This window comes from Vulpes lagopus, chromosome 8 (assembly GCF_018345385.1).
Source record: "Vulpes lagopus strain Blue_001 chromosome 8, ASM1834538v1, whole genome shotgun sequence".
NCBI lineage: Eukaryota > Metazoa > Chordata > Mammalia > Carnivora > Canidae > Vulpes > Vulpes lagopus.
The window spans coordinates 84,987,690-85,014,448 of record NC_054831.1 but is presented as its reverse complement, the minus strand read 5'-3'; the positions used below and the strand labels follow the sequence as shown (position 1 = coordinate 85,014,448).

The 26,759-nt window shown below is 35.3% G+C and overlaps 1 protein-coding gene across 4 annotated transcripts in view; it reads right to left on the bottom strand.

Annotated features, from left to right (window-relative positions):
* The window catches only part of LOC121497121 (ankyrin repeat and KH domain-containing protein 1), a 121,247-nt gene that overhangs the window by 85,651 nt on the left and 8,837 nt on the right, over positions 1-26,759 (bottom strand). For all 4 annotated transcript variants that reach the window (XM_041766273.1, XM_041766270.1, XM_041766272.1 and 1 more), the window contains exons 2-5: positions 8,800-8,953; positions 3,304-3,460; positions 2,170-2,317; positions 1,328-1,475 (exon numbers count right to left, since the gene is read on the bottom strand). In XM_041766273.1, the coding sequence (XP_041622207.1) occupies positions 1,328-1,475; positions 2,170-2,317; positions 3,304-3,460; positions 8,800-8,953 (607 nt within the window). The remainder of the gene's footprint in view (positions 1-1,327; positions 1,476-2,169; positions 2,318-3,303; positions 3,461-8,799; positions 8,954-26,759) is intronic.

Genomic DNA, 26,759 nt, shown 5'->3' with positions numbered 1-26,759 from the left:
ATATACAAGAAAATGTTGAAGATTTTTAGGTTGTACAGTACTGAAAGAAAAAGGATACAAAAAAAGAAAGAAAAAGGAATAATTTTGAATGATACATTATAATATTTTAAATAAAAATATATTGAAAGGGATTTTTCAAGATAACAATTTTATTTGATAAGCTAATAAGGAAGATATAAATCCCTTTCAGCATAACTCCTTCAAAAGCAAAATTTCGTTAAAATGTCATTATCAGGGACACCTGGGTGGCTCAGCAGTTGAGGCGTGATCCTGGAGTTCCAGGATTGAGTCCCACATCAGGCTCCCTGCATGGAGCCTGCTTCTCCCTCTGCCTATATCTCTGCCCATCTCTTTCTGTGTCTCTCCTGAGTGAATAAATAAATAAATAAATAAATAAATAAATAAATAAATAAATACTAAAAAAAAAAAAAAAGGTCATTATCCCTTGGTTTGCCATTATTTCTTTCTTGATTTTGTTTTGAGGTTTTTTATTAATTAGAAGGGGCAAGGGAGATGGTTTAACTATCTAATGATATAACACTGAAAAAGACTGTTTTAGAGATTCAGCAAGAAAAGTAATATTCCAGAATCCAATGTGTTCAGAATTCAACTGCTCAACCATTTCATACATTATGCATATTACTATCATTAAAACTAAAACAAAGTGGTCAGCAAAACAGTCTACAATCCCTTTTAGGAAGTCTTGCTCATTTACATTTAATATTCACTTAAGGTATGGAACAATGTTATACTTTCATTATGTACATTTTAAAAAATGATGTTGTTGCCTCACTAAATCCAACTAATCCTACTATTAAAACTATACCTATAACTCAAGACACATGACCAAGGCTCCTCCTATCTATGTGTCTGGGAAAAATAAAAAAACTAAAAGAATAACTCTTACTAGAATAGCTTGCATTCTGCCACAAGAATATCTTAGTAGTAGTAAATGCATTCAGTATGCCTGACATGAAAAACCCCACAAGGTAAATACTCTCAGGTTAATCTATAATCTAAAGTCAAGGCAGCTGGATTTAAATGAGATAAAGAATTATAAGACATACAATTCATAATTTTGCCTCATCATTATGGCAAATAAACTTTTTCCAGCAGAAAAACTGTCAATCTTAGCCAAATAGAATCTTAGTCTTTTGAAGATATCAAATTAATTTATATTTTACTCAGAGATTCTAAACAACGCCTATGATTTTTCTGTAGATTTACAATTCATTTTCCAGTTGTAAAAATCAAATTTTTATTTCTTAGGTTATTATTAATTATATTAATTTATTTTCCTCAAATTACAACATAATTTTCAACTTACCTGTTGCTGACTGAGAGTTGACATCTGCATCATGAAGAAGTAATAATTTCACAATATCTAAATAACCTCCACTGGATGCTGCCATTAGGGGAGTTATGTCTCCTTTATTCCCTCGATCCTCAACATTAGCATGCATAGCAAGTAATACCTTTAAAACACATTACACAAAAACTGTCAATTCTTACTATTAATAGTATTTCTAGAGAATATACTGAATCTGGAAGGATATTCTTTGAGAATAGGGGTGAAAAAAATAAAAAATAATAACTTTTGGGGAAAATATGTCAGTGTTCACCACTCATAACAGCAACCTAACGGTGCAATATTTTATGATACCATTACATATTAATCTTTAAGTAAAGTAGATAATCATATTATCCATCCTATTATAAAATGTTAACTGCTCTTGTCAAAGATTTTGTGTTACATTTGGGATTATTTAGCAAGAGAACAGCAAAACTATACTCCTAAGACAGAAACTAACTTGTGAAAACATGATTATTTTCCAATATTGCTATAACAGACAGAAAAAAATGAGAAGAATTGAGGTAATCTGGGTGAAATGACAATAAATCACTACTTTCAACTATAGCTGTGTATTATTTCTAAACACAAGTTGAAAATATTACTATTACTTCTATGTGTTTCTTATCCATTAGGAATAGTTTTAAGAAAATGGTAGAAAAATGCACCATGCCCAGTTACATGTGTAGGCAACAAAATTATTTATGTACAAGTTTCTATTTTACCTATTGCCAAAAAGAACTTGGCCTCTAATGATAATTTCTTTGATTATCAAAATCCTTCCACAATTTCAATCACTCAAGATAAGTTGTGCTTACTTGTGCTAATTCATAATACCCTGCTGAACAAGCCAAACAGAGTAGACTTTCTCCTTCTTCCGTATGCTCATTTACACTTCTGCCTTCATCTAGCAATTTACGAACAGCATTCACATCCCCATCTGAACAAGCTTCCGCCAGGCTACGACTGAAAACAAAACCACCAACAATTAACCAACAAAGAAACACTCAGAATCCTATGATAATAAATTATATTAAATATACACAGAAAAGAGTTGATACAATAAAGAAAAAAATTATATGAACATTTTGTGTGTTTGCAATGCTAATTATTCATGTAAGCCAACCAAGCCAGAAAGGCAATACATTGAATATGAAAACGGCTGTCATTTTTATTTTTCAAAATGTTCTAACATACTGTCATATTAAATTTTATTTTTTTATATTAAATTTTAAATAAAGTTTTAAAAAGTATTAGATGCACAAGTTTTTAAACTCTACCAGTACAATAATTCCCAAGGATATTTGGGGTATAATTCCATGGCTTAAAAATTTTATTTGATAACAGAAGGTGTAATCTATGTAAAAATTTTACTGCACGATGATTAACAAAATCAATCAATCTCAAACTTTAATGTGTGTACAAATCACCCATTTCTTGTTAAAATGCAGAATCTGATTCAGTAGTTCTAAGGTGAGGTCTGAGAGTCTGCATTTTGAACAAGATCTAAGGTTATGCTGATGCTGCTAGTCATGGGCCATATCTCAGTAGCATGCACCTGGATTACTGCATTAGCAACTCATTTCACTTATTATTTACTCAAGCAGTCAGCTTACAGTTTACTACTATAATCTTTAGCCCAAGTAACTTCCTTAGAAAGAGAAATAAGATCTTACTTTGGATTTCTTACAGAAGAATCTAGTATAGTACATGCCACAAGAATGCTCAATGAATATGAGTGAAATGCAAGACTAAAAGTATGGTATCTATTTTTATATCCATGTAACATACAAATATTTATATATCTACTTAAAATATAATATCTATTCTAATATCCCTTTAGATAAAGTCTATAATCCTCTCCAAAAGATATAATTAACCAAAAGTTGCTACTTCCCCAAATTCCATTCAAGAATATATTTTACACCCAGAAGAAGTCATTATACACATACGTGTCTACTTGTCCTGCATTGTGGCTATTTTCTGCTCTCATCCGTGTCAGTGCAGCAGCAGCTTCATCTAATGCACAACTTACTGAAGATGTCAGTCTCCGGAGTACCTCAGGATCTGCAAAAGCTTTACCATCAGCAGTTGACAATTTGCCAATTCCTTCAGTGTACATCAATCAATCAGGTAGTGCAGGGGAAGAAAAAGCATAGAAGTACAAATTGTAATTACAAAAAAAAAAAAATTGTAATTACATTGCTAAACACTATTATCTAGGGCACAAACAGCATAGTTTCCATTGATAAGGCTGACAATCAGAATATAAGGTTGATATCAATTTGCCACTAATGGCAAAGGCCATCACATAACCACATCTTTACAATGCACGTAATATTAATTTGCCCTACCTAACTCCAAATGTAACTTAACATGATGCTCATTGAGGTAAATGAAGGAAAGTTCTTTCAAAATATATAGTCATACTATAAGATCTCTAGTATAAGATCATATTTTCAGTGGTAATAAAGGGGCTATTCAGCATTAATACAATAAACAATCTGACAGTTTCTCCCTTTGGTTGAAAAGCCACCTAGAACCATCCTCTAGGAAAACAGTGTAAATTAAAATAAATTCATGCTCATATTTATTATGTGCCAGATACTAGGGAGACAAAAAGGGATGGATAAGGCATAGCTTCTGTCCTCAAAGAGCTCACAGTCTAGTAGGACTATTAGATGTGTAAGTTGCCAATAAAACTTTTTCTCTTGATTCAGTAAGGAATCAGTGACAACTGTACAGAAAATTTCACCTGGGCAGCCCAGGTGGCTCAGTGGTTTAACGCTACCTTCAGCCCAGAGCGTTATCCTGGATACCCAGGATCAAGTCCCACATCAGGCTCCCTGCATGGAGCCTGCTTCTCCCTCTGCCTGTGTCTCTGTCTATCTCTCATAAATAAATAAAATCTTTAAAAAAAAAAAAAAAAGAAAATTTTGCCTGATCACTGTTGAAAATAAGAGGAAAAGTCAATAAAGTTTTGGAGAACAACAAGAAGAAAAACAAGAAGGGAAAACTTGCCCAATAAAATATAAAATGTATTATGATGCCATTATGTGCAAATTATAACAGTATGATACTTGCACAAAACAGATAATTATGAGACCAAAAAAAGACCCCAGATTATTTGTAAATTCAATGTGTGATAGATGTGAAATTTCAAATCAAAGGAGATGGGAGGGCTCATTTCAAAAACACTCGTCAGAAATTGGTTACCATTTAAAAATTAAGTCAGATCTCTAATTTACATCATTTACAAAAATAAATACCAGGCAGACTGAAGATTTAAATATAAAAGAAAAAAAAAAAAAAAACCCTGAAAAGTACTATCATACTATGCAGTATTTTTCTAATGTAGATGTAAGAGAGACTTTTCTAAGCATGGGACTAAATTCCAAATGCCACAAAATAAAAGATTAATACATGTGATATTGAACACTTCTAATTTCAGTAAAAATTTCTATGTAATTAAACACAGTATAAAATTAAGGCAAAATAAAAAAATAAAAATAAAATAAAATAAATTAAGGCAAAATAAAAACAGAAAAAAATCAATACCCAATAAATTTAAATAATCATTTATAGAGTATGATGCAACTTACTGTTATTAAAGGAATACAAATTATAAAACTGACAAAAAATTGATTGAGGAGTAAGGCCTTCTGAAACTGTTGATAGGAATGTATACCGGGGTACAAAGTTGGCAGGGTGGGGGCAAATCTGACAAGTTATCAAACATTTATATGTAAACATCCTTTGACACAGTAATACCACTTTCTAATAATTTGTCCTATAAAGATACCTGCACAAATAAGAAAAGCTACATATGAATATAAATTATAGCATACTTGTAATACCGGAAGATAGGAAATAATCTAAGTATCTCAATAAGGAATTGGTAAAATATATTATGGTACATCTAAGCAAGAGAATATTATCTTATCCTTTAAAAGAAGGAGAAAGACAGGGGTGCCTGGGTAGCTTAGTTGGTTGAGCATCTACCTCTTGGTTTCAGCTCCAGTCATGACCTCTGGGTTGTGGGATAGAGCCCCATTCCAGGCTCTGTGCTGGGTAAGGGAACCTGTCTGACATTCTCTCTCCCTCTCTATGTGCCCTCTGTCCTCACACTCAAAAAAATAAAATAAAACAAAAATGAAGAAAGAAGGGAGATAGACATACCATATTATACAATGCTCATAATAAACTAAGAAGCCTAGTAATACCTAATATGTTCTCATAATTAAAAACACAGAGTCTAGGGGCACCTAGCTGGCTCAATTGGAAAAGTGTGACTCTGGATTTCAGGGTCATGAGTTTCAGTCCTACACTGGGTGTAGAGATTACTTTTAAACACACACACACACGCACACACAGAGTCTAAAAATTCCTCAACACAATGTTCAAAAAGCAAATGAAAATACTGAAGCACAAAAAGAAAATATTAATCCAATAGTCAGCTTGCACAGGTCTTAGAAAGGAGCACATCATTTTAAAATACATCTGATGGGGGCCCTGGGTGGCTCAATCGGTTAAGTGTCTGACTGGTGATTTTGTTCAAGTCATGATCTCATGGGTTGTAAAATCAAGCCCTGCATCAGGCTCTGCGTTCAGCAGGGAGTCTGCTTGACATTCTCTCCCTCTGCCCCTTCCTAATTCATGCTCTATTTCTCTCTCTCTCTCTCTCTCTCTCTCTTTCTCTCTCTCCAAATAAATAGGGCATTGGGTGGCTTCGTCAGTTAAGAGTCTGCCTTTGGCTCAGGTCATGATTCCAGCATCTTGGAATGAAGTCCTGTATTGGGCTCCCTGCTAAGAAGGGTGTCTGCTTCTCCCTCTATCCTTCCTCTCTGCTTGTGATCTCTCTGTCTCTCAAATAAATAAAATCTTAAAAAAAAAAAAAGTCATTGAACTTATTAAAAATAATAAAAATTAAATTTAAAAATCTTAAAATAGGCCTAACAATTTCTTTAGACACAACATTATATCCAACCATGTATGGAGTTCAAATTGTCAAAACACACAAAATTAAAAAATTCAATAGTTTTTGACACCCCCCCCAGGAAGGCAGGTATCATTATTTTCAAGGATTATTTTCTTTCTATCAATATAGGTATGACAAACAAGCAATTCTAAGGTATCTTGATGATTATTTCAGACTTAATATGAATAAAAAGAGAAATCAAGGAAAGTAAAATGTTTAACATTATCAGAAAACAGCTCTGAATGAGAATCATGAAGTGCCAGAAAAAAAAGAAAAATGAGTTTAAAATTCTTAGTTAGGGACTAAGGAGTAATACAACATGATTGAAGTGTGAGCCTATGCCAGAGAGTAAAAATGTACTACCACCAGTAAACAAAGCTTGATCTGGGAAACAAAAGGAAAGCAGAGAAGACTTGGAGAAGAGAGATGTCTTTTCTCCACATTTCTCTCTGCTCTAAGCAAAATAATGTAAGGTTCCAAAGAAAAGCAAAAACATAACACCCCCCAAAATTAGAGGATGGTCATGGCACTGCCAATTCAGGAATCTTATACAGGATATCTCTAAATCACAAGTAGGAGACACACAGGAAACCCAGACTCTAAGGGAGGGACATTCAATGTAATTATTAATATGACCTTTATACCTTTTTTTAAAAAATTACTAGTTCTGCCTTAATTTAAATAGTCTTATTTTGTTGACTCTAATTTTAAGTTTCTATCAGTTGCAAAAAGAACACTAGGTTGCCTAAAGTCAATCTGCTACAAATTGCACCTATGCTTTTCCATAACAGGACAAAGTTAAAGGAATGACAAGAGGATATCAAGCAAGCTCATTTTAACATAACATCTATGTCTTTCCAAGAATAATATAAAAGTGCTCAATTTATTTTTGCTCTTATTTGTCCTATCATTATTTGGTCAAATGTAATACTGTTTTTCTTCAATCAATATGAAATGTGATAAAAGGCTGCTGTGATTTTTCTGAAATTTTTCTTGGACACTATTTTCAAAAATAACCTATACATTCTTCTAGATTAAATTCTTACATGTAGGGCACATGAGTGGCTCAGTCAGTTAAGCAAGTGCCTGCCTCTGGCGCAGGTCATAATCACATGGTCCTAGGATCAAGCCCCCACAATGGGCTCCCTTGCTCAGAGGGTAATCTGCTTTTCCCTCTCCTTGTACTCCTCCCCCTGCTTGTATTCTCTCTTTCTCTTCCAAATAAATAAATAAATCTTTTAAAAGTTTTTTAAAACAAATTCTTACACGTATTGAATATGCACATATATTTATGCTAAATAAGTAACTTAAAGGAGTATCATATAAAATGAATGTATCTCAAAAGCAATATACCGAAAAAAAGAAAAGCAATATACAAAGATTAGAAAAAATTAACTTCCTTCTTAAAACAATTTTAGCTGATAAAAGGCTTTCATTAAAGTGGAATGGAAACTCCATACAACAAATAATATGTAGATTGCACAATATAAAATAGTGATAAGTATATATTATTGAGAAAACAAGCTTATCACAGATTTTTCTCTTAAGCTACCACAGAACAAGAAGATGATATACAGCTAGGTATATTTCAGTCTAATTTAGTGTTCAATTTTTATTTAACTGTCTTCTAAGAAAAAAATAGCAATTCATAACTAAGTTACCCCTAGATAAAAGTAAACAAGTAATCACATGCAGAATACCCCAAATCAGTTCATTAAGATCAAAGATTCATAATTTGATGAACAAAATTTATCTCCCACATTTTTTTTTAAGATTTTATTTATTTATTCATGAGAAACACAGAGAGAGAAGCAGAGACATAGGCAGAGGGATAAGCAGGCTCCCTGTTAGGAGTTTGATGCAGGACTCAATCCCAGGACCCTTGGATCACTACCTGAGCCAAAGGCAGATAACTCTATCTCCCACACTTATAATGTAATTGGTAATAAGTAAGTTTTCCTTGATAACTAGCTGATTATCTAAGACTTAAAAACAATGTTGAACCCAGTAATCATCCATTGACAACTTTCAACCAAAAATTTTTAAAATAGAAAATGTGAATATTTTCTTTAGAAAATAAAAAACAGGGATCCCTGGATGGCTCAGCGGGTTAGAGCCTACCTTTGGCCCAGGGAGTGATCCTGGAGTCCTGGGATTGAGTCCCGCATCGGGCTCCCTGAATGGAGCCTGCTTCTGCTCTCTCTCTCTCTCTCTCTCTCTCTCTCTCTCTGTGTCTCTCATGAATAAATAGATAAAGTCTTTAAAATAAAATAAAATTCTTAAATAAAAAAAGAAAGCCAGTATCTCCTGAAACTTTAAAAAAAAAAAAAAGAAAAGAAAAAATATAATACACTGTCAGAGTTCAAATTTCATATAATGTCATATAATTTTGGGGTACTCTTGTATAGCTTTACACAGATATCTAGACTTTTAAAAGAGATGAAAATAAGAAAACAAGAAAAAAAATTACCTGCTGCTTCTAGCAATGCTTCTAATCGTGCCTGTGTCTCTGGATCCACAGTGCGTAAGTCTGCTCCTTCTGCAGTACTTGATAAGAATATCTCTGATGTTGTTTTCAGTACTGGGTTATCCAGATCTTCTTGGTCCAAAATAAATGATTCGACCTGTTTTTTGAATTAAAAATGCAATATTCATGAAACTGATGTCAATATTGTTAGAATAACTGCACTTTAAGGTAGTATGATTTCTGGTTTGGAATTTATAAATTATTATAAAAACATGGCGCTGTGGGAAGGGACTTTAGAGGGAGCCTCCTACCTGCTTATCTTCAGACATGACTACAATATACCTCAGACACACCAGATTCAAATTTCCTGAAGAGCATTATATCTTCTGTGCCTAGCACAGAGCTTGTAAAACAGCTTTTCTTTTTTTAAAATTTATTTTATTTTTTATTATTTTTAAAGATTGTATTTATTTATTCATGAGAGACACAGAGAGAAGCAGAGACATAGAGGGAGAAGCAGGCTCCATGCAGGGAGCCTGATGTAGGACTCGATCCCAGGACTTCCAGATCATGCCCTGAGCCAAAGGCAGGTGCTCAACCACTGAGCCATCCCTGTTTTTGTTTTTTTAAATGTAACAAGTACATGAGCATAGTCCTTGGGAAGATGTAAACAGGCCTAGATGTAAAAAGACTAGATAGCATGGGTAGGTCATTAAAGCACAGTTTTTTCTGTCTTCTAATCAATTTATTAAATTCTGATTCTTCAACAAAAATAAGACGTCATACACTGGCAAATATCTGGAGCCCTATATACAAGAAAGCTTCATGAAGTTAGGACCCATACCTGTTTGTTCAATGCTCTGTTCTCTGGGCTTAAGAATACCTCATATATAGTAGGTACTGAATCTGTATTTACTGAAATGAATGAATAGCATAAGCAAAAGCAACTTATGAAAATAAACACATACTCCTCTAATTTCAAATCAACTTAATTCTTAAATGAATTTTCTTAACAAATAAAATATGTACAATCTTTCTGAAAAGCAATTTGGAAATATGTATCAAAATGCTTTAAAAGATTCATGCCCTTTAACTTAGCAATTCCATTTTAAGGATTCTTTTTTTTTTTTTTTAAGATTTTATTTATTTATTCATGAAAGACACAGAGAGACAGAGAGGCAGAGACACAGCCAGAGGGAGAAGCAGGCTCCCCATGGGGAGCCTGATGTAGCACTCGATCCCAGGACCCCGGGATTACGCGCTGAGCTGAAGGCAGACGCCCAACTGCTGAGCCACCCAGGCGTCCCGTATTTTAAGGATTCTATCCTTAAAAAGGTATCTGAAAGCAAGACAAAAATATGCAAGGATGGTCACTGCACATGAATTCAAATTCCAAAAATGAGAGGAAAAAAACTAAAATTGGTAATTTGATAAATACATTCTGTCCAGTTATAGGACGGACTACCGTACAGTCATTAAAAACAATGTTTCTAAAGCAAATTTAGTGACATGAGAAAGTATTCATAAAGTGAAAATCGTAAGATTCAAAACAGTATGATCTTTATTTTGCTAAAAGTATATATACACACATGCATATAAACATGAACAAGACTATCATGTATATAAACATGAGTATATATTTATGTACCTAGATATATCTATAATATGTAAATACATACAACCAGGGAGGTTAACATATTTGTAGACAGAAAAACAGGAACAGAAGGTTAAGTACTTCTCCAAGGTCACATAACTAATAAATGACAAAGACAGGTTTCAAACCCCACCATAGAGCTACACAGTTTATGCTCTTAACTACTAGACAATGCTACTTCAGGACCACAGTATTTGGACTACATTATTTGGCATATTTGGCTATTTTGTCATCAGTTTCATAATGGCCATCAAATAAACGTCCCAACAAAGACTGTAAAGTTAAAATGATTTGGATACATTTTATTACCTCGTGAAGTACTAAAATTTTACAAAATAAATCTTTTAACTTTACATCTAATAACATTGAGCCACATTACTATGCTGCTGCAACACAGCTTCTTTAATATGTAACTACAGACAAAGATGCCAGTAGATAAATGTGGCCTATCAGTTGTTAAATGATATGAAAAGATAACCGCTTGTACAATAAAAATCACAGGCCCGGGCAGCCCCAGTGGCGCAGCAGTTTAGCGCCGCTTGCAGCCCGGGGTGTGATCCTGGAGACCCAGGATCAAGTCCCACATCGGGCTCCTTGCATGGAGCCTGCTTCTCCCTCTGCCTGTGTCTCTGCGCCTCTCTCTCTCTCTGTGTGTGTGTGTGTCTCTCATGAATAAATAAATAAAATCTTTAAAAAAAAAATCACAGGCCCAAGAAATTATTAGGTATTTGCAGATACATATACTTGCCAGTTATGAGGATAGATAAAACCATCATGCCAAATTCTGGAATTTTTTATTACAGATGGTATTTAGAAGTTATCATTTCTATTTCATAAAAGACATTGGTCTAATGTGGCATTACATGTACTACTGAGTCAAATACAGATTTGTGCCATGTAATATTTTAAAAATCCAAGTTAAGAATCCTCTATTCTCTCTTACTCATTTCCCAATATTTACTGAAGTCCTATTTTATATGAAGCACCTTGACAGTACAAAAATGTTGGTAGAAGATATAAGTCAAAGGCAACATGACTATCACAAAAGGCATCGAAGAGAAATAAATGGTATAACTACCATTTAATGCATTAAAGAGAGAGAAATTGCTTCCAGCCCCAGGAATGTAAGACTTTGCACAAGAAACAGCATATAGGTTAGGCATTGGGAATACAGGCAAAAGGGAATGAAATTAAAAGGGGGCTTGAAGATGCATTCGGAAAGTGATGAATGGTCCACTCTCAAGAAATATAAGGTCCTTCATATACTGCTGGTGGGAATGTAAATGACACAGCTACTTCAGGATATAGTTTTGTGGTGGTCCAAAAATTAAACAGAATAGAATAAACATATGACCCAGAAATTTCATTTCTATCTACACAAGAGGATTTAAAACATGTCCATACAATAATCTGCATATAGGGATCCCTGGGTGGTACAGCGGTTTGGCGCCTGCCTTTGGCCTAGGGCGTGATCCTGGAGACCCGGGATTGAATCCCACATCGGGCTCCCGGTGCATGGAGCCTGCTTCTCCCTCTGCCTGTGTCTCTGCCTCTCTCTCTCTCTCTGTGACTATCATAAATAAATAAAAAAAAAAAATTAAAAAAAAAAAATTTAATGGACAAAAAATAGAAAAAAAAAGTCTATCAACTGATAAATGAATAAACAAAATATGGTATATATACAAATAATGGAACATTATTCTGCCATTAAAAGGAATAAGTACTGACACATACCATAGCATAGATGAACCATGCAAATACTATGCTTAATGCAAGAGCAAGAAACAAGAAGTCAATTATTGTATGATTCCACTCATATGAAATGTCTAGCATAGACAAATTCATAGAGACAGAAAGTAACTTAATGGTTTAAGTGAAGAGTCAGAGAGGGAGGGATGGCAGGGACTATTAATGGGTCTAAAGTTTCTTTCTGGAATGATGAAAATGTCTGGAATTAGATAGTGGTGTCTGCTGTACACCTTCTAAATATATTAAAAAACCATTGAATTGTACACTTAACATGCTAAGTTTTACGGTATGTAAATTTTATCTCAAATTTTAAAAAAACCATAAAGTACCTAGAGCACCACTACAGCTTTAGGCTAGAAAGAACTGGGGATAGATTTGAATAAGACCATGCAAAAGGTGACAGATTGCTCATCATCTACCTGTCACCATCACTAAGAGAGAATCAGTAGCAATGTCATCCTGGATGTCAGTAACAGTAGTATCATATACACAAGACAGCACATTCCTAAGTGCTTGGGAAGAACCAAGTTTGGGAAAAAAACACAAAATAGAGATAGGTCCCTTGGCTTCAAGGGGCTTATAACTTCTAAAAATTATAATTCACAAGACAATTTATTCAGTTTAATTCTACATCTTAAAATACATGTAAATTCACGTTTCAGTTAGGTAACATGACATAATGGAAAGAATACTGTACTACAGATCAGGAAAATGATATTGAAGTATCACTTTCACCAGACACAATGTGTGACGTTAGACATGGCACTTTCTCACTTTCTGCCTTTCTGATGTTTCATTTCTTCCTCAATAAACAAAGACAATACCTGCTCTATCTTACAATGCTATTGAAATGATGAAATAAGGCAAAATAATTTGAAAATAATAAAATACTATATAAACGTAATTTTTAGAATATTAATTCTGTGTACTTACAACTCTTTTGTCCTGTCCCTTACCATAGTATCTATCTTCTATGACCTTTCAAACTGGAAAAATGATATTCACTAAGAATCTCACATGATACACTTTCATCAGAATTCCCCTGAATTCTTTTATTTTTATTTTATTTATTTTTTCCCAGTTTCATTAGGTTATAACTAACACATAACATTGTATGAGTTTAAGGGGTACAACATAATGATTTCATGGATGTATATAGTGTGAAATGATCACCATAGTAAGTTTAATTAACATCCATCACATCACAGTTAAAATTTTTTTTCTTGTGATGATCACTTTAATTTCCAAGTGTAGTTTTAGGCATTTTATACGTAAGTTCTGACCCAAAAGATCAAATTTTAGGGGCTCCTGGCTGACTCAGTCAGTGGAATATGCAACTCTCTCTCTCTCTCTTGATCTTAGGGTTGTGAGTTTAAGCTCCATGTGGGATGTAGAAACTACTTAAATAAATAAAACTTAAAAATAAATAAATAAATAATAAAAAGATAAAATTTTAAATATCTACACTTGCGGGAAAAAGTGTAAAACTTAAAACTTAAGTTTCCCGGAATGAGTTGTGGTATATTTAACTATACACACAAATGATTTGAATATAATTAGATGTACCAAAAAGCACTCAACTCTAATATATCATCTGTCCTAACCTCTCTAAAATTTTAAAAGCGAGTCTCAATGTGGAGTCAATAAAAAGACAAAATATCCAGTTATACCTATCACTTTGAGAATACTTGTGGCGTTACTTTTGGTAGTTCTTAAATATCTTACCCGGTAAAACTACTGAAACACATACTCTTGTAATTCAGATTGCAATAGCATTACCTCAACAAGACAACACAGAAACCATCTATAGTTACATGAAAATACTAAATTAGACTAACATAAAAGGCTTGGTATATTTAACATAAAAGGCTTGGTAATGTAGTCCCAAAAAACACATCTAGAAAATAGGTAAGTCCAAAATAATGTTATATCTAATTAAATTAGTCTTTATCATGTAAGTGAATAAAGAAGCCCCAAAGTTTCTTACATACAGCTAAAGGATCACAGAAATGTACCTACTGCTCAATGGTAATTACATTGCTTCCTCTATCCAGCAGCTACCCTGAACAGCAAACATAAAGCATCCATTTATAGTGGTACTGTTTTTGCCAGTGACAAGAAAGTTTACTTCAAGTCTTAAAGGTTGCAGATTCTTTTTCTATCTCCTGATTAGGTACAAAAACAAAAGATGGAAGAAAAAAGATGAGAGGGAATCTGGCCCCCCAAAAACTGTTTTTCTCTTATAGGTAATCTTTTCTAAATGCTACAGGCAAAACACTTTGTCTTCCTTCTCAAAAGTCTTTTCTCTTGTTCCCTTCTTTTTAAAAAAAAGCTGAGAGTAGCAGCTTAAAACAGAATTTAAACAAAGGGGGGCAGGGTAGAAAAAGGGAACAAGCATTTCCTTTTTTCTTTTTTTGAATCCCATCTGGCATTTCTAAAATGAACAACTGGATGGATGGCAACAGTGACTAAGAAGATTAACCACAGACTCAACTACTATCACCTTGAAAAAACAAAGTCAATCACCTGGCTAAAATCTAGTTAGAAAAATCATTTATTAACCCAGCTATGCTTTGGCCAAAACTCAATTCCACTAAAAAACAACAACCAAAACCCCCACATAATTTCTATCAAGTGTAAGTACCAGTGTTACAATTAAACTTTAACAATATTAATATGTTTTAAGTCTTACAAAAGTAAAACAATAAAACCTCACCAATACATTTGTCAATAACCAATTGCTACCTTATCTAAGGTATATTTCTGGAAATAGCAATTGCTAGTTAGAGAAAATAATAAAAAGGGAATGTTTGATCATAAAACATGTACTTTTTGTTAAGATTTTATTTATTTATTCATGAGAGACACAGAGAGAGAGAGGCAGAGACACAGGCAGACAGAGAGGCAGGCTCCCCACAAGGAGCCCAATGCAGAACTCAGTCCCAGAGCCTGGGATCATGCCCTGAACTGAAGGCAGACACTCAACCACTGAGCCACCCAGGCATCCCAAAACATGTACATTATATATATTTCTTTATATATTTTCCAGTCACTTGGTCATATCATGCAACAAGCAAAGACTACCAAGGTCTCAAATATAAGTTGAAAATACATTGTTTTACATAGAACACCTTTTAACCTAACAATGAATTATGAAACTTTTATTTCAAACATGTTAAATAAATTTGTATTTTGAGTTGGGGACTAAAATATTATAGCCACAAAGTTTGTTTCCGCTAATCTTTATGAATAATCACCACTCCATGGGGCATCTAGGTGGCTTAGTCAGTTAAGCGTCTCGGGTCATGATTCCAGGGTCCTGGGATCCAGTCCCTTGTCAGGCTCCCTGCTCAGCATGGAGCCTGCTTCTCCCTCTGCCTCTGCTCCTCCCCCGTCCTCGCTCACTCTTTCTCAAATAAATAAAATCTTTTTAAAAAAAAAAAAGAAGAAGAAGAAGAATCTCACTCCCATGAATTCCAACCTGGGCTGTAAAGAAGGGTAAATGTTTTACACTACCTCTTCTCACAAACTTTCAAAAATAAAGCTCCCTTAAAAGATTCAGATTTGAGGAGTGCTTGGCTAGCTCAGTCAGGGCAGTGTGTGGCTCTTGATCTTGGGGTTAGGAGTTCAAGCCCATATTGGGTGTAGAGATTACTAAAAAATAAACGTTTTAAAAATTCTCTTTAAAAAGAAAAGAGATTCAGGGGCACTTGGGTAGCTCAGTGGCTGAGTGTCTGCCTTTGGCTCAGGTTGGGATCCCGGAATCCTGGGATCCAGTCTCGGCATCAGCCGAGTAAACAGTAATGGTGGAGCGCCTGGGTGGCTCAGTAGGTTAAGCATCTGCCTTCAGCTCAGGTCATGATCTTAGAGTCTTGGGATCAATCCCTACATTAGGCTCCCTGCTGGCTAGGAGCCTGCTTCTCCCTCTCCTTGCCCCTCCCCTTGCTTGTGTGCTCTCTCTCCCTAGAGGGAGCCTGCTTTTACCTCTGCCCAAGTCTCTTCCTTCTCTCTTTGTGTCTTTCATGAATAAATACATAAAATCTTTAAATAAATAAATAAGAGATTCAGATTTTGATAATTTAAAATGGAAAGCTAGGTAAAACATTGTAAACACCTGTAACATTTTTTAAACTGCATTTGCTATATCTCTTCTCTTTTGTAGTTTATAGTTGGATAGACCAGTATGTCTTACTTTTCCTCACTCACAGTAAGCCCTCTAAATCAGAATCAGCATTTATACCATTTCAGAATACAGGTGGTTTACTACTGATTTCTACTTGGAACAGCAAAAAGTATGGATCATGTTCCAAGAGATAATTAATAAAGGACATAGCAATTCTTTTTTGCAAAAAAACACAGTATTTAAAAGTTTTGATAACAGTATCACCACAAACATCCCCCAAAATGTACTCAAAGGGAGAAAGTAATACATTTGCAATTTAGGACCAAATAATGATAAATTTAGGAATAAGTTTTGCTGATACTATAAGACCCAATAAAATCAACAAAAACATCTTGAAATACTGGAATGAAAAGACTGTATTCCTTAACAAAAACTTTTCAAGTTTCTTTCTACAAGGAAAACTGTATTTCTAAGTTCAAACCCACAATCCTCTTCTCAAAAAACAGTAATGGTGGGGCGCCTGGGTGGCTCAGTAGGTTAAGCATCTGCCTTCAGCTCAGGTCATGATCTTAGAGTCTTGGGATCAATCCCTACATTAGGCTCCCTGCTGGCTAGGAGCCTGCTTCTCCCTCTCCTTGCCCCTCCCCTTGCTTGTGTGCTCTCTCTCAAAGAAATAAAATCTTAAAAAACAAAAACAAAAAAACAGAAATGATACTTTGGGATATCTGAAGTTGATTAATTCCACATAGCACATACAAGAAAGAACCAGTATGCTTTTCCTAATTCTAAATTAAATCTAGAGAAAATTAACTTCACCTTGCTCAATTATAAACACCCAATTTCTAAACTATAGTTTTAATACAGAATCTATTTTTCTTTTGAAGTTTCTAATCAAAGATGGGAGAAAGGAAGGTCTTCTTAAAAGTAATTGCTACTTGGGGGACCTGGCTGGCTCAGTTGGTAGAGCATGTCACTCTTAATCTCAGGGTCATAAGTTCCAATCCCATCTTGGGCAAAGCATCTGCTTAACAAATAATAATAAAGAAATAAAAACAAAAACTCTATTTTAAAAAAAAGCTACCATGAATTAAGTGCATTAAAAAAATAGGCTACCATTAATAAAATGCCTAATATCACCAGCATTTTCCATATATTATTCCAATCATCTTTTTTCTTTAAAGATTAATTTATTTATTTTAGAGAGAGAGAGACTCTTAAGCGCAGAACCCAATGCAGGGCTCAATCTCACAACCCTGAGATCATGATCTGAATAGAAACCAGTAGTTAGGGGATCCCTGGGTGGCTTGGCGGTTTAGCGCCTACCTTCAGCCCAGGACTGATCCTGGAGTCCAGGGATCCAGTCCCGCATCGGGCTCCCTGCATGGAGCCTGCTTCTCCCTCTCCCTCTGCCTGTGTCTCTGCCTCTGTGTGTGTGTGTGTGTGTGTGTGTCTCATGAATAAATAAATAAAATCTTAAAAAAAAAAAAATAGTTGGAAGCTCAATGGACTGAGCCACCCAGGTGCCCCTCAATCAATCATCTTAACTACTCAAGTTAGATTAACTGACTTTCACCTTAAATAACTGAAACTCAGAAAAGTGACTTGCCCAATATCACATAACTATACAGGATCTGAAGCTATGTATTTTGGACTTCAAAGCTCATACTCTTTTTACCACACCAAACCACATTAAGCGAATCTTCTAAAAAACAAACATTAACAAAGTAAGCAGAAAAATCATAAATACGGTAATTCTTCAGTTTAACAATAGTGTCAGGAAAAAACTCTTTTTTAATATTTCATTTATTCACTCATGAGAGAGACAGAGACATAGGCAGAGGGAGAAGCAGGCTCCATGCAGGGAGCCCAACGTGGGACTCGATCCCGGGTCTTTGGGATCACACCTTGAGCCAAAGGCAGACGTGCAACCGCTGAGCCACCCAGACGTCCCAGGAAAAAACTCTTTTAATAAATAAATTTAAGTGCAGGGCAGCCCAGGTGGCCCAGCGGTTTAGCACCACCTTCAGCCTGGGGCGTGATTCTGGAGACCTGGGATCGAGTCCCACCTCAGGCTCCCTTTATGGAGCCTGCTTCTCCCTCTGCCTGTGTCTCTGCCTCTCTCTCTGTGTGTGCCTCTCATGAATAAATAAAATCTTTAAAAAATAAAAGCTGCTGGTGATAAAAGGATATTAATTGTGTGGGGGGTGCCAAGTTTTAAAAATAAATAAATAAAATTAAGTGTGATCAAGATCACCAAACCCACTAAAACCTCTCTGACAGAGTTCTTTAAAAGACAAACCATGGGCAGCCCCAGCGGCTCAGCGGTTTAGCGCCTCCTTCAGCCCAGGGCATGATCCTAGACACCCAGGATCGAGTCCTATGTCAGGCTCCCTGCATGGAGCCTGCTTCTCCCTCTCCCTCTACCTGTGTCGCTGCCTCTCTTTCTGTGTCTCTCATGAATAAATAAATAAATCTTAAAAAAAAAAAAAAAAAAAGACAAATCATGTTTTCATTTAGTAATTTCTGGCACCCACATCTATATTATTTCTAGTGTACAACACATATACAACAAAATTTGTGCCACAATAGGTTTTTTAAAAAGAAGACTGCTCCCATACTCATTAGGCATTGTGTTGAAAGAAGAAACTTTGTATTTTCTCTATCATAATAAATGGGTATGGTTGAGGTTAGAAAGAAGTCCTGGCTTCTACTTATTATCCCAAATAGAAAATAAGCATTCAACACTCTAAAAGAATACTTGATTTTAGTAAGTTAAAAAGAGCCTCAAACACCCATAAACCGGGATCCCTGGGTGGCTCAGCGGTTTAGCGCCTGCCTTCAGCCCAGGGCGTGATCCTGGAGACCCCCAGATCCAGTCCCGCGTCAGGCTCCCTGCACGGAGCCTGCTTTTCTCTCTCTGTCTCTCATGAATAAATAAAATCTTAAAAAAAACAAACAAACCCATAAACCTCCAATTAATACCAATAAGGGGAGGAAAGCATAATGACTAAGAGCAAGAAGACTCTTAGAACACCAGCTCATCACTCAGTGCGATCTTAGCTAACTTGTCTTACCTCTTTTAACCTCATTTATCTCAGCTATAAAATAAGGATAGCAGTACCTGTATCACAGGGCTATTGACGAGTAAGCAAGATGTTATATCTAAAATTGCAAAACAATGCTTAACACATGGGAATTGCTCAACAAATATTAGTTGCTATTATTCTTATTAATATTACCACTACTACTATCATTAAAGTCAGTTTGCCTTGTCTTCCTTTATTCCTACTCTCCAGTCCACAAAAATAATATAGGATCTATTATAATCATTTCAGGCTAATAAGTAACCTGAACATATTAAGCACTACAAATACATTCATTCAACATTTATTAGGCACCTACTATATGCCAAACATTCTATTATATACTGGGAGCACAAAAATAAATATGATTCTTGCTCATTAAGACAGACAATCAAGGGCAGCCCAGGTGGCTCAGCAGTTTAGTGCCAACTGCAGCCCAAGGTGTGATCCTGGAGACCCGGGGTCGAGTCCCACATCGGGCTCCCTGCATGGAGCCTGCTTCTCCCTCTGCCCGTGTCTCTGCCTCAGTCACTCTCTCTCTCCCTGTCTCTCTCATGAATAAATAAAATCTAAAAAAAAAAAAATCAAATAAATGCAATAAAGCATTAGAGATGCTATAATAGTTATACACAGACAACAACATGGGAACACAGAAGAAAGAATGGCCAATCCCAAATGGAGTAGCAATAAAGGACATGAGTTAGAGATGACAGTTTTGGAACAAGAAGGTATCCAGCAGGATGAGAAAGAGGGAACATCAGTGACAGCAGCAGCACTGTTTAGTGGTAGTTACAAACATGAGCTTCAGAGTCCAAGATACCTGAATTCAAATCCCAACTCCATCATTATTAGATATACAACTTTGTATATGTCATACAATGTCTCTAAGCTTCATTTTCCTCACCTGTAATTTGGAACTAATTTTTTTGCAATTTTGATTTTTGATGAAAATAAAAATCTTCATATGGCACTGGTAAATTTATTTGAAAATATAAGTAAGTACTTAACCCAGTGGGCAAGAAGCAGTCAACATATAGTAGCTATTAATATGATTCTAGAAGTCAAAGCAGCAGAAGCAAATTAAACCAAGGCCTATAACAGCTTGATATGGTTCAGAGAACTAACAACAATTTGGTATGACTAGAACACAAAAAACAAATAAAGTAGGGTACAAAAAGGACAGTTAAAAAATAGACAGAAGCTAAATCCTAAATAACCTTGTATGCCATGTCAAGGAATTTGACTTATCCTTTATCTAAGAAATGAGAAGGCTTTTTGTCAAGAGTGACATGACTAAATTGACATTAGAGAATTTACTCTGACAGCAGGGTAGAGTAAGAATTAGAGGGATATAATCTTGAAGGTAGACAGAGCCAGGGATTATTGAAATAAATGCCAGTGAAAGATAATGGTTTTATTTATAGCAGAAGCATTAAGGAAAGAGAGAAAGGGACAAATAAACAAGATGTTAAGAAAGAACCTACAGGACTTAGTGCCTGCTTAAATATGTATGGTGAGAAGAAATAACAAATATGAGATGTGAGGTTTCAGACTGCAGTAACTAATTTTAGGGCAATGCAATTTATACGGGCGAAGGTAAAAAAAAAAAATCATGATGGAGGGGAAATGATGAGTTCAGAATTAAAATTGGTGACCCTGAGGTGTTTATGCAAATACATATAGAGTAGGCAGTTGGAAAGCCTCTTGGCAGACTGCAGAAATAGGAGATTGAAGCCATATGGATATCTAGAGAAGAATGCTCCTGAGAGAACAAACTGCAAAAGCTGTGAAGGACAACATGCTTGGAGAGTTTACAGACCCTAATGAAGCAGTTGTGATTCTACTTAAATATGAACACAAGACAATCATATGCTGATGGACTTTGTATCGTTTCATTTTTAATCATTGCCTCTTTAAACTTGCCACCTAAAACCCATCAAACTCCTAAAGTAAGACATCCAAATATCAACCTTACAGTGATCATCCAACTTACACAAGACAATGATCTATACATTTGTGTTTAGGATCTTGGATTGTCACAAGACTGTGAAAACTTTTTTTTTTAAGATTTTATTTATTCATGAGAGATACACACAGAGAGGCAGAGACATAGGCAGAGGGAGAACTGGGTTCCCTGCGGCGAGCCTGATGCAGGACTCTATCCCAGGACCCCCCGGGTCAGGGATCACGACCTGAGCTGAAGGCTCAACCACTGAGCCGCTCAACCACTGAGCCACCCAGGTGCCCCAAGACCTTGAAAATATAAAAAGAGGTAATGCAAAAAGAGGTAATGCAACCAAAGTACACAATGCTGGGACACCTGGGTGGATTACCAAGGACTCTAAGTTCTGAAAGACATAACTTTATTATGTGTGACACAAATTCATGAAGAAGAGGTTCTACCCTAAACTAAGCTCTGATTTTCTTTTCTAGGGAATGAATGAATGACTGTAACAGATTAGCAACAAGGAAATATAATACACAATAGAAAACTAACTTTAATACTGTATGATCATATTATTCTAAATTTTGTGAGGGTGAGGAATAATAGATCAAATCCATGCACCTGATTTATATATAGCTTTAAATAATGCTGTCTTCAAACTAAAAGAAAATAAACTTTTCTTTATCAACTCCTAAGTAGAAGATACTAAAATATAGTACAGACTCTGTTTACAGAGTGAAAATAACTAATAATTTAATATAATTGCAACCATTTGAGCAGTCACATGTAAGATCTGTTTCTGCAATTTAATCACAGGTGATAACACTAGGTTGGGAGAGAGCAAATTGTATGTTACTTAAATATTGGATTCACACCTCCTAAGTAGTTGTTAGAAGATACTAAACACAAAAACTCTTAATTACTATGGTTTATATTTTATTCCACTTATTCATTTATCTATTATCCTGAAAAAAAAAAAAAAGAAATCCATCTGCATTCTTCATGCAGACTATAGTCCACATCAGATGCATTCAGACTACAGCTACAAAAACCAATCATCTCCTCCTACCTCAGTTTTATCTCTTCTCAAACATATACCCATGGTTTGTCAAGGAGAGGATACATGAAAAAAATCAAACACTTAAACTGTGACAACTTGCTCTTCTCATAGTCTGGCAAAAACAAGTTTAAATGACGAGTTGTCCCCCTAGTCCAAAAGAGTGTATATAAGAGGGGTGGAAATTTCAAGAGTTAGAATATTACTAATGCAAGAGGAGGGCCCTTTCGTGTGACCACAAATTCTGCAGAATATTGAATACCTCCTATTAAACTCTATTGAAAACCTGATAAAGAGAACAAGAACATATCCAATAACCTAGAATAGCTAAAACAATCTTGAAAAAGAACAAAGTTGGGGGGATCCCTGGGTGGCGCAGCGGTTTGGCGCCTGCCTTTGGCCCAGGGCGCGATCCTGGAGACCCGGGATCGAATCCCACATCAGGCTCCCGGTGCATGGAGCCTGCTTCTCCCTCCGCCTGTGTCTCTGCCTCTCTCTCTCTCTCTGTGACTATCATAAATAAATTAAAAAAAAAAAAAAGAACAAAGTTGGAAGACTTACACTTTCCAATTTCAAACCTTACTGCTAAAAGCTACAGTAATCAAGATGGTATAAAATTAGCATAAGACATCTAGAATAAATGGAATTTAATAGAAATAAATCCTCCAAAAATAAACCCCTACATTTTCAGTCAATTGATTTTTTTTTATAAATATGTTTTGGAGGGTTTTTTTTTTTTTTTTTTTTTAAGATTTTATTTATTTAGGGACACCTGGGTGGCTCAGCAGTTGAGTGTCTGCCTTGGGCTCAGGGTGAGATCCTGGAATCTGGGATCAAGTCCCACATCGGGCTCCCTGCATGGAGCCTGCTTCTCCCTCTGCCTATATCTCTGCCTCTCTCTCTGTGTGTGTCTCTCATGAATAAATAAATAAAATCTTTAAAAAAAAAAAAGTTACCAAACTTGTAGAGAAGTTGGAACCCTCAGACATTGCTGATAGGAATGTAAAATAGTGCAGCTGCATAGAAAACAGCTTAGCAGTTCCTCAGAAAGTCAAACACCCTGCAGTTAGTTATCATATGATCTAGCAATTCCACTCCTTAGGTGTACACCCAAGAGAACTGAAAAGAAATGTTCATGCAAAATTTGTACACAAATGTTCAAAGCATCATTATTCCTACTGGCCAAAATGTAGAAATAATCAATGAACAAAATGGAATATTTTTCAAATGGAGTACTGATACAAGTCACAACATGAAGAAACCTTGGCAATAATATGCTAAGTGAAAGAAGCAAGATACAAAAGACCACATGTCATATGATTCCATTTATATGAAATGCCCAGACTAGGCAAATTCGAAGACAAAGGCACATTAGTGATTATCAGAGAATATGGGATGGAAGTTGGATGATGGATGGGAAATGACTGTTAATGAGTACAAGGTTTTGCTTGGTGGGTGATGAAAATGTTTTCAAAAAATAGTGGTAGTAGTTGCACAACTTTGTCAATATATTAAAAACCACTGAATTGTACATAAAGAGTGAACCTATGATATGTGGATTATGTTTCAATTTTTTAAACTTCGGGAATCTGATTTTGAAAAATACCTTGGAAATGTGTTCAATTTCCTAATTTGATAAATGTACTGTGGCTATGTAAGAGAATGTTTAGGGAATGTACACTGAAGAATTTAAGGATAAAAAAAAAGAATTTAAGGATCAAGAAGCATGATGCATACAATCTATTTTCAAATGATTCAGAAAATTATTAATTTATTTGTTAATGGAGAGAGAGAGTAAGACAATATAACATGAACACATTAGTGAGTCTGGATAAAGGATATATGGAGGGTAGTTCCTGTATTATTCTTGCAACTTTCAGTAAGCTTGAAATTACATCAAAATAAAAAGTAACAAAGAAAGACAATGTATCCAATATAATTTGACTATTGCCCCTTTTGGGATTGCTCTTTGATAACGACAGTTTGTTTCACATATGTTACTGAATTTAGTGACTACAATTTTTAAAAGGCAAAGATTAAAATGTAGAGATATAGCAGAAAAATAAGTAAACAGAAAAAAAAAATCAGATGCTGGTAAGAACTGAAAGTCCTTCCAAAGTGTACCACTCGAGGTATCAACTAACTAGCAAGACCAAACCTTTACTTTCTGACTAAGATTTCATAAAATGCTTATGTAATGTGAAATTTCAATTCTATATCATTAAAGAAAATATTACAGGTTCATTTATCTAGCTTTAATACTATACTGAGATAATTTTTCTAAAACTGAACTCACCACTAGTTATATAAAGGATAAATAAAACATATTCTTCCTAGCATTTAATCAATATATGAAGCATTGTGATCAATCACAAGTTAGTCAATATGAGAATGAATCAGGAAAAAATGAGGATTATATTTCAGAAACATCTACTCATCTACACTATTCCATTTTAACTGGGTTCATTGTCTTTAGGGAAGACATTGAGTGACTGTAGGAACTGAGTGTTCCTACAACCTTTCCCTATTATAGATGATTTTTATTATTTTGTCAAATTCAAACCTTTTGATTTGCTAATATCTAATGTAATAAAACGATTATATTAAGCTTTTTAAAAGATTTTATTTATTTATTTTGAGAGAAAAAGAGAGACAGTGGGGGGAAAGAACAGAGGCAGAAGGAGAGAGAGAATCCCAACCTGACTCCACGCCAAGCACGGAACCCAACGCAGCACTTGATCCCACAACACTGAGATCATGACCTGAGCCGAAATCAAGGATCAGACACTTAACCAGCTTAGCCACCCAGGTGCCCCAAAACAATTACATTAAGATTTGCACTAAAACTTGTTCTCAGGGATCCCTGGGTGGCGCAGCGGTTTGGCGCCTGCCTTTGGCCCAGGGCGCGATCCTGGAGACCCGGGATCGAATCCCACATCGGGCTCCCGGTGCATGGAGCCTGCTTCTCCCTCTGCCTGTGTCTCTGCCTCTCTCTCTCTCTCTGTGACTATCATAAATAAATAAAGATTAAAAAAAAATGTTTAAAAAAAAATAAAAAATAAAATAAAACTTGTTCTCACTCAAAGTAATCTAAAGATTCAATGCAATCCCCAAAGACTCATCCTAAAATTCATGTGGAATTTCAAGGGACCCTGAATAGTCAGAACAATCTTGGAAAAGGAACAAATTTGAAAAACCAACATTGCCTGATTTCAAAACTTACTAGAAAAGTTATAGTAATAAAAAAAAAAAGTGTGATGCTGGCATAAAACAGACATAGAGAACAATGGAATAGAACAGAGAAGCCAGCGATGCCTGAGTGGCTCAGCGGTTGAGCATCTGCCTTTGGCTCAGGGCGTGATCCCGGGGTCCTGGGATCGAGTCCCACATCGGGCTCCCTGCGTGGAGCCTGCTTCTTCCTCTGCCTATATCTCTTCCTCCCTCTCCATGTCTCTCATGAATGAATAAATAAAACCTTTATTAAAAAAAAAAAAAAAAGAACAGACAAGCCAGAAATAAACCCTCCAATATACGGCCAACTGATTTTCAACAAAGATGTCAATTTTTAATTTTAATCCATCAATTGGGAGATGATAGGGTTTTCAACAAATGGTGCTGGCAAAAATGGATATCCATATGCAAAGGAATGACTGGATACTGATCTTACACTGTATACAAAAATTAACTCAAAATGGATCCCAGACCTAAATTAAAAGTTAAAACTATAAAATTCTTAGAAGAAAACGTCAGAGAAAATCTTCACGACACTGGATTTGGCAACAACTTCACACATAGGATGGCAGAAGTATAAACAAATGGAAAAAAAATAGGTAAACTGGACTTCATCAAAATTAAAAACTTTGAGGAATAAAAGGACACTATATCAACAGAGTAAAAAGGCAACCTATGGAATGAAAAAAATAGGTGCAAGTTATATATATAAGGGATTAATACCCAAGGAATATCTACAATTAAACAATGAAAAAGCATCCCAATTAAAAATGAGGATAGGATTTGAATGGACATACAAATGGCCAAAGGCACATTAAAAGATCCTAAACATCACTAATCATTAGGGAAGTGCAAAATAAAACCACAAAGAGATACTAGTTTAAACTCATTAGGATGGCTATTATCAAAAACAAAAACAAAATAAAAAATAACAAGTATTTGCTAGAGTGTGTGGCAATAGGAACCCTTGTGCAATTCTGATGGGAATGTAAAATGCTATAGCTGCCATGTAAAACAGTATGGTAATTCCTCAAAAAATTAAAAATAGAATTACTAAATGATCCCGTAACCCCACTACCCAGAAAAATTGAAAGCAAGGACTTGAGCACCTGGGTGGCTCA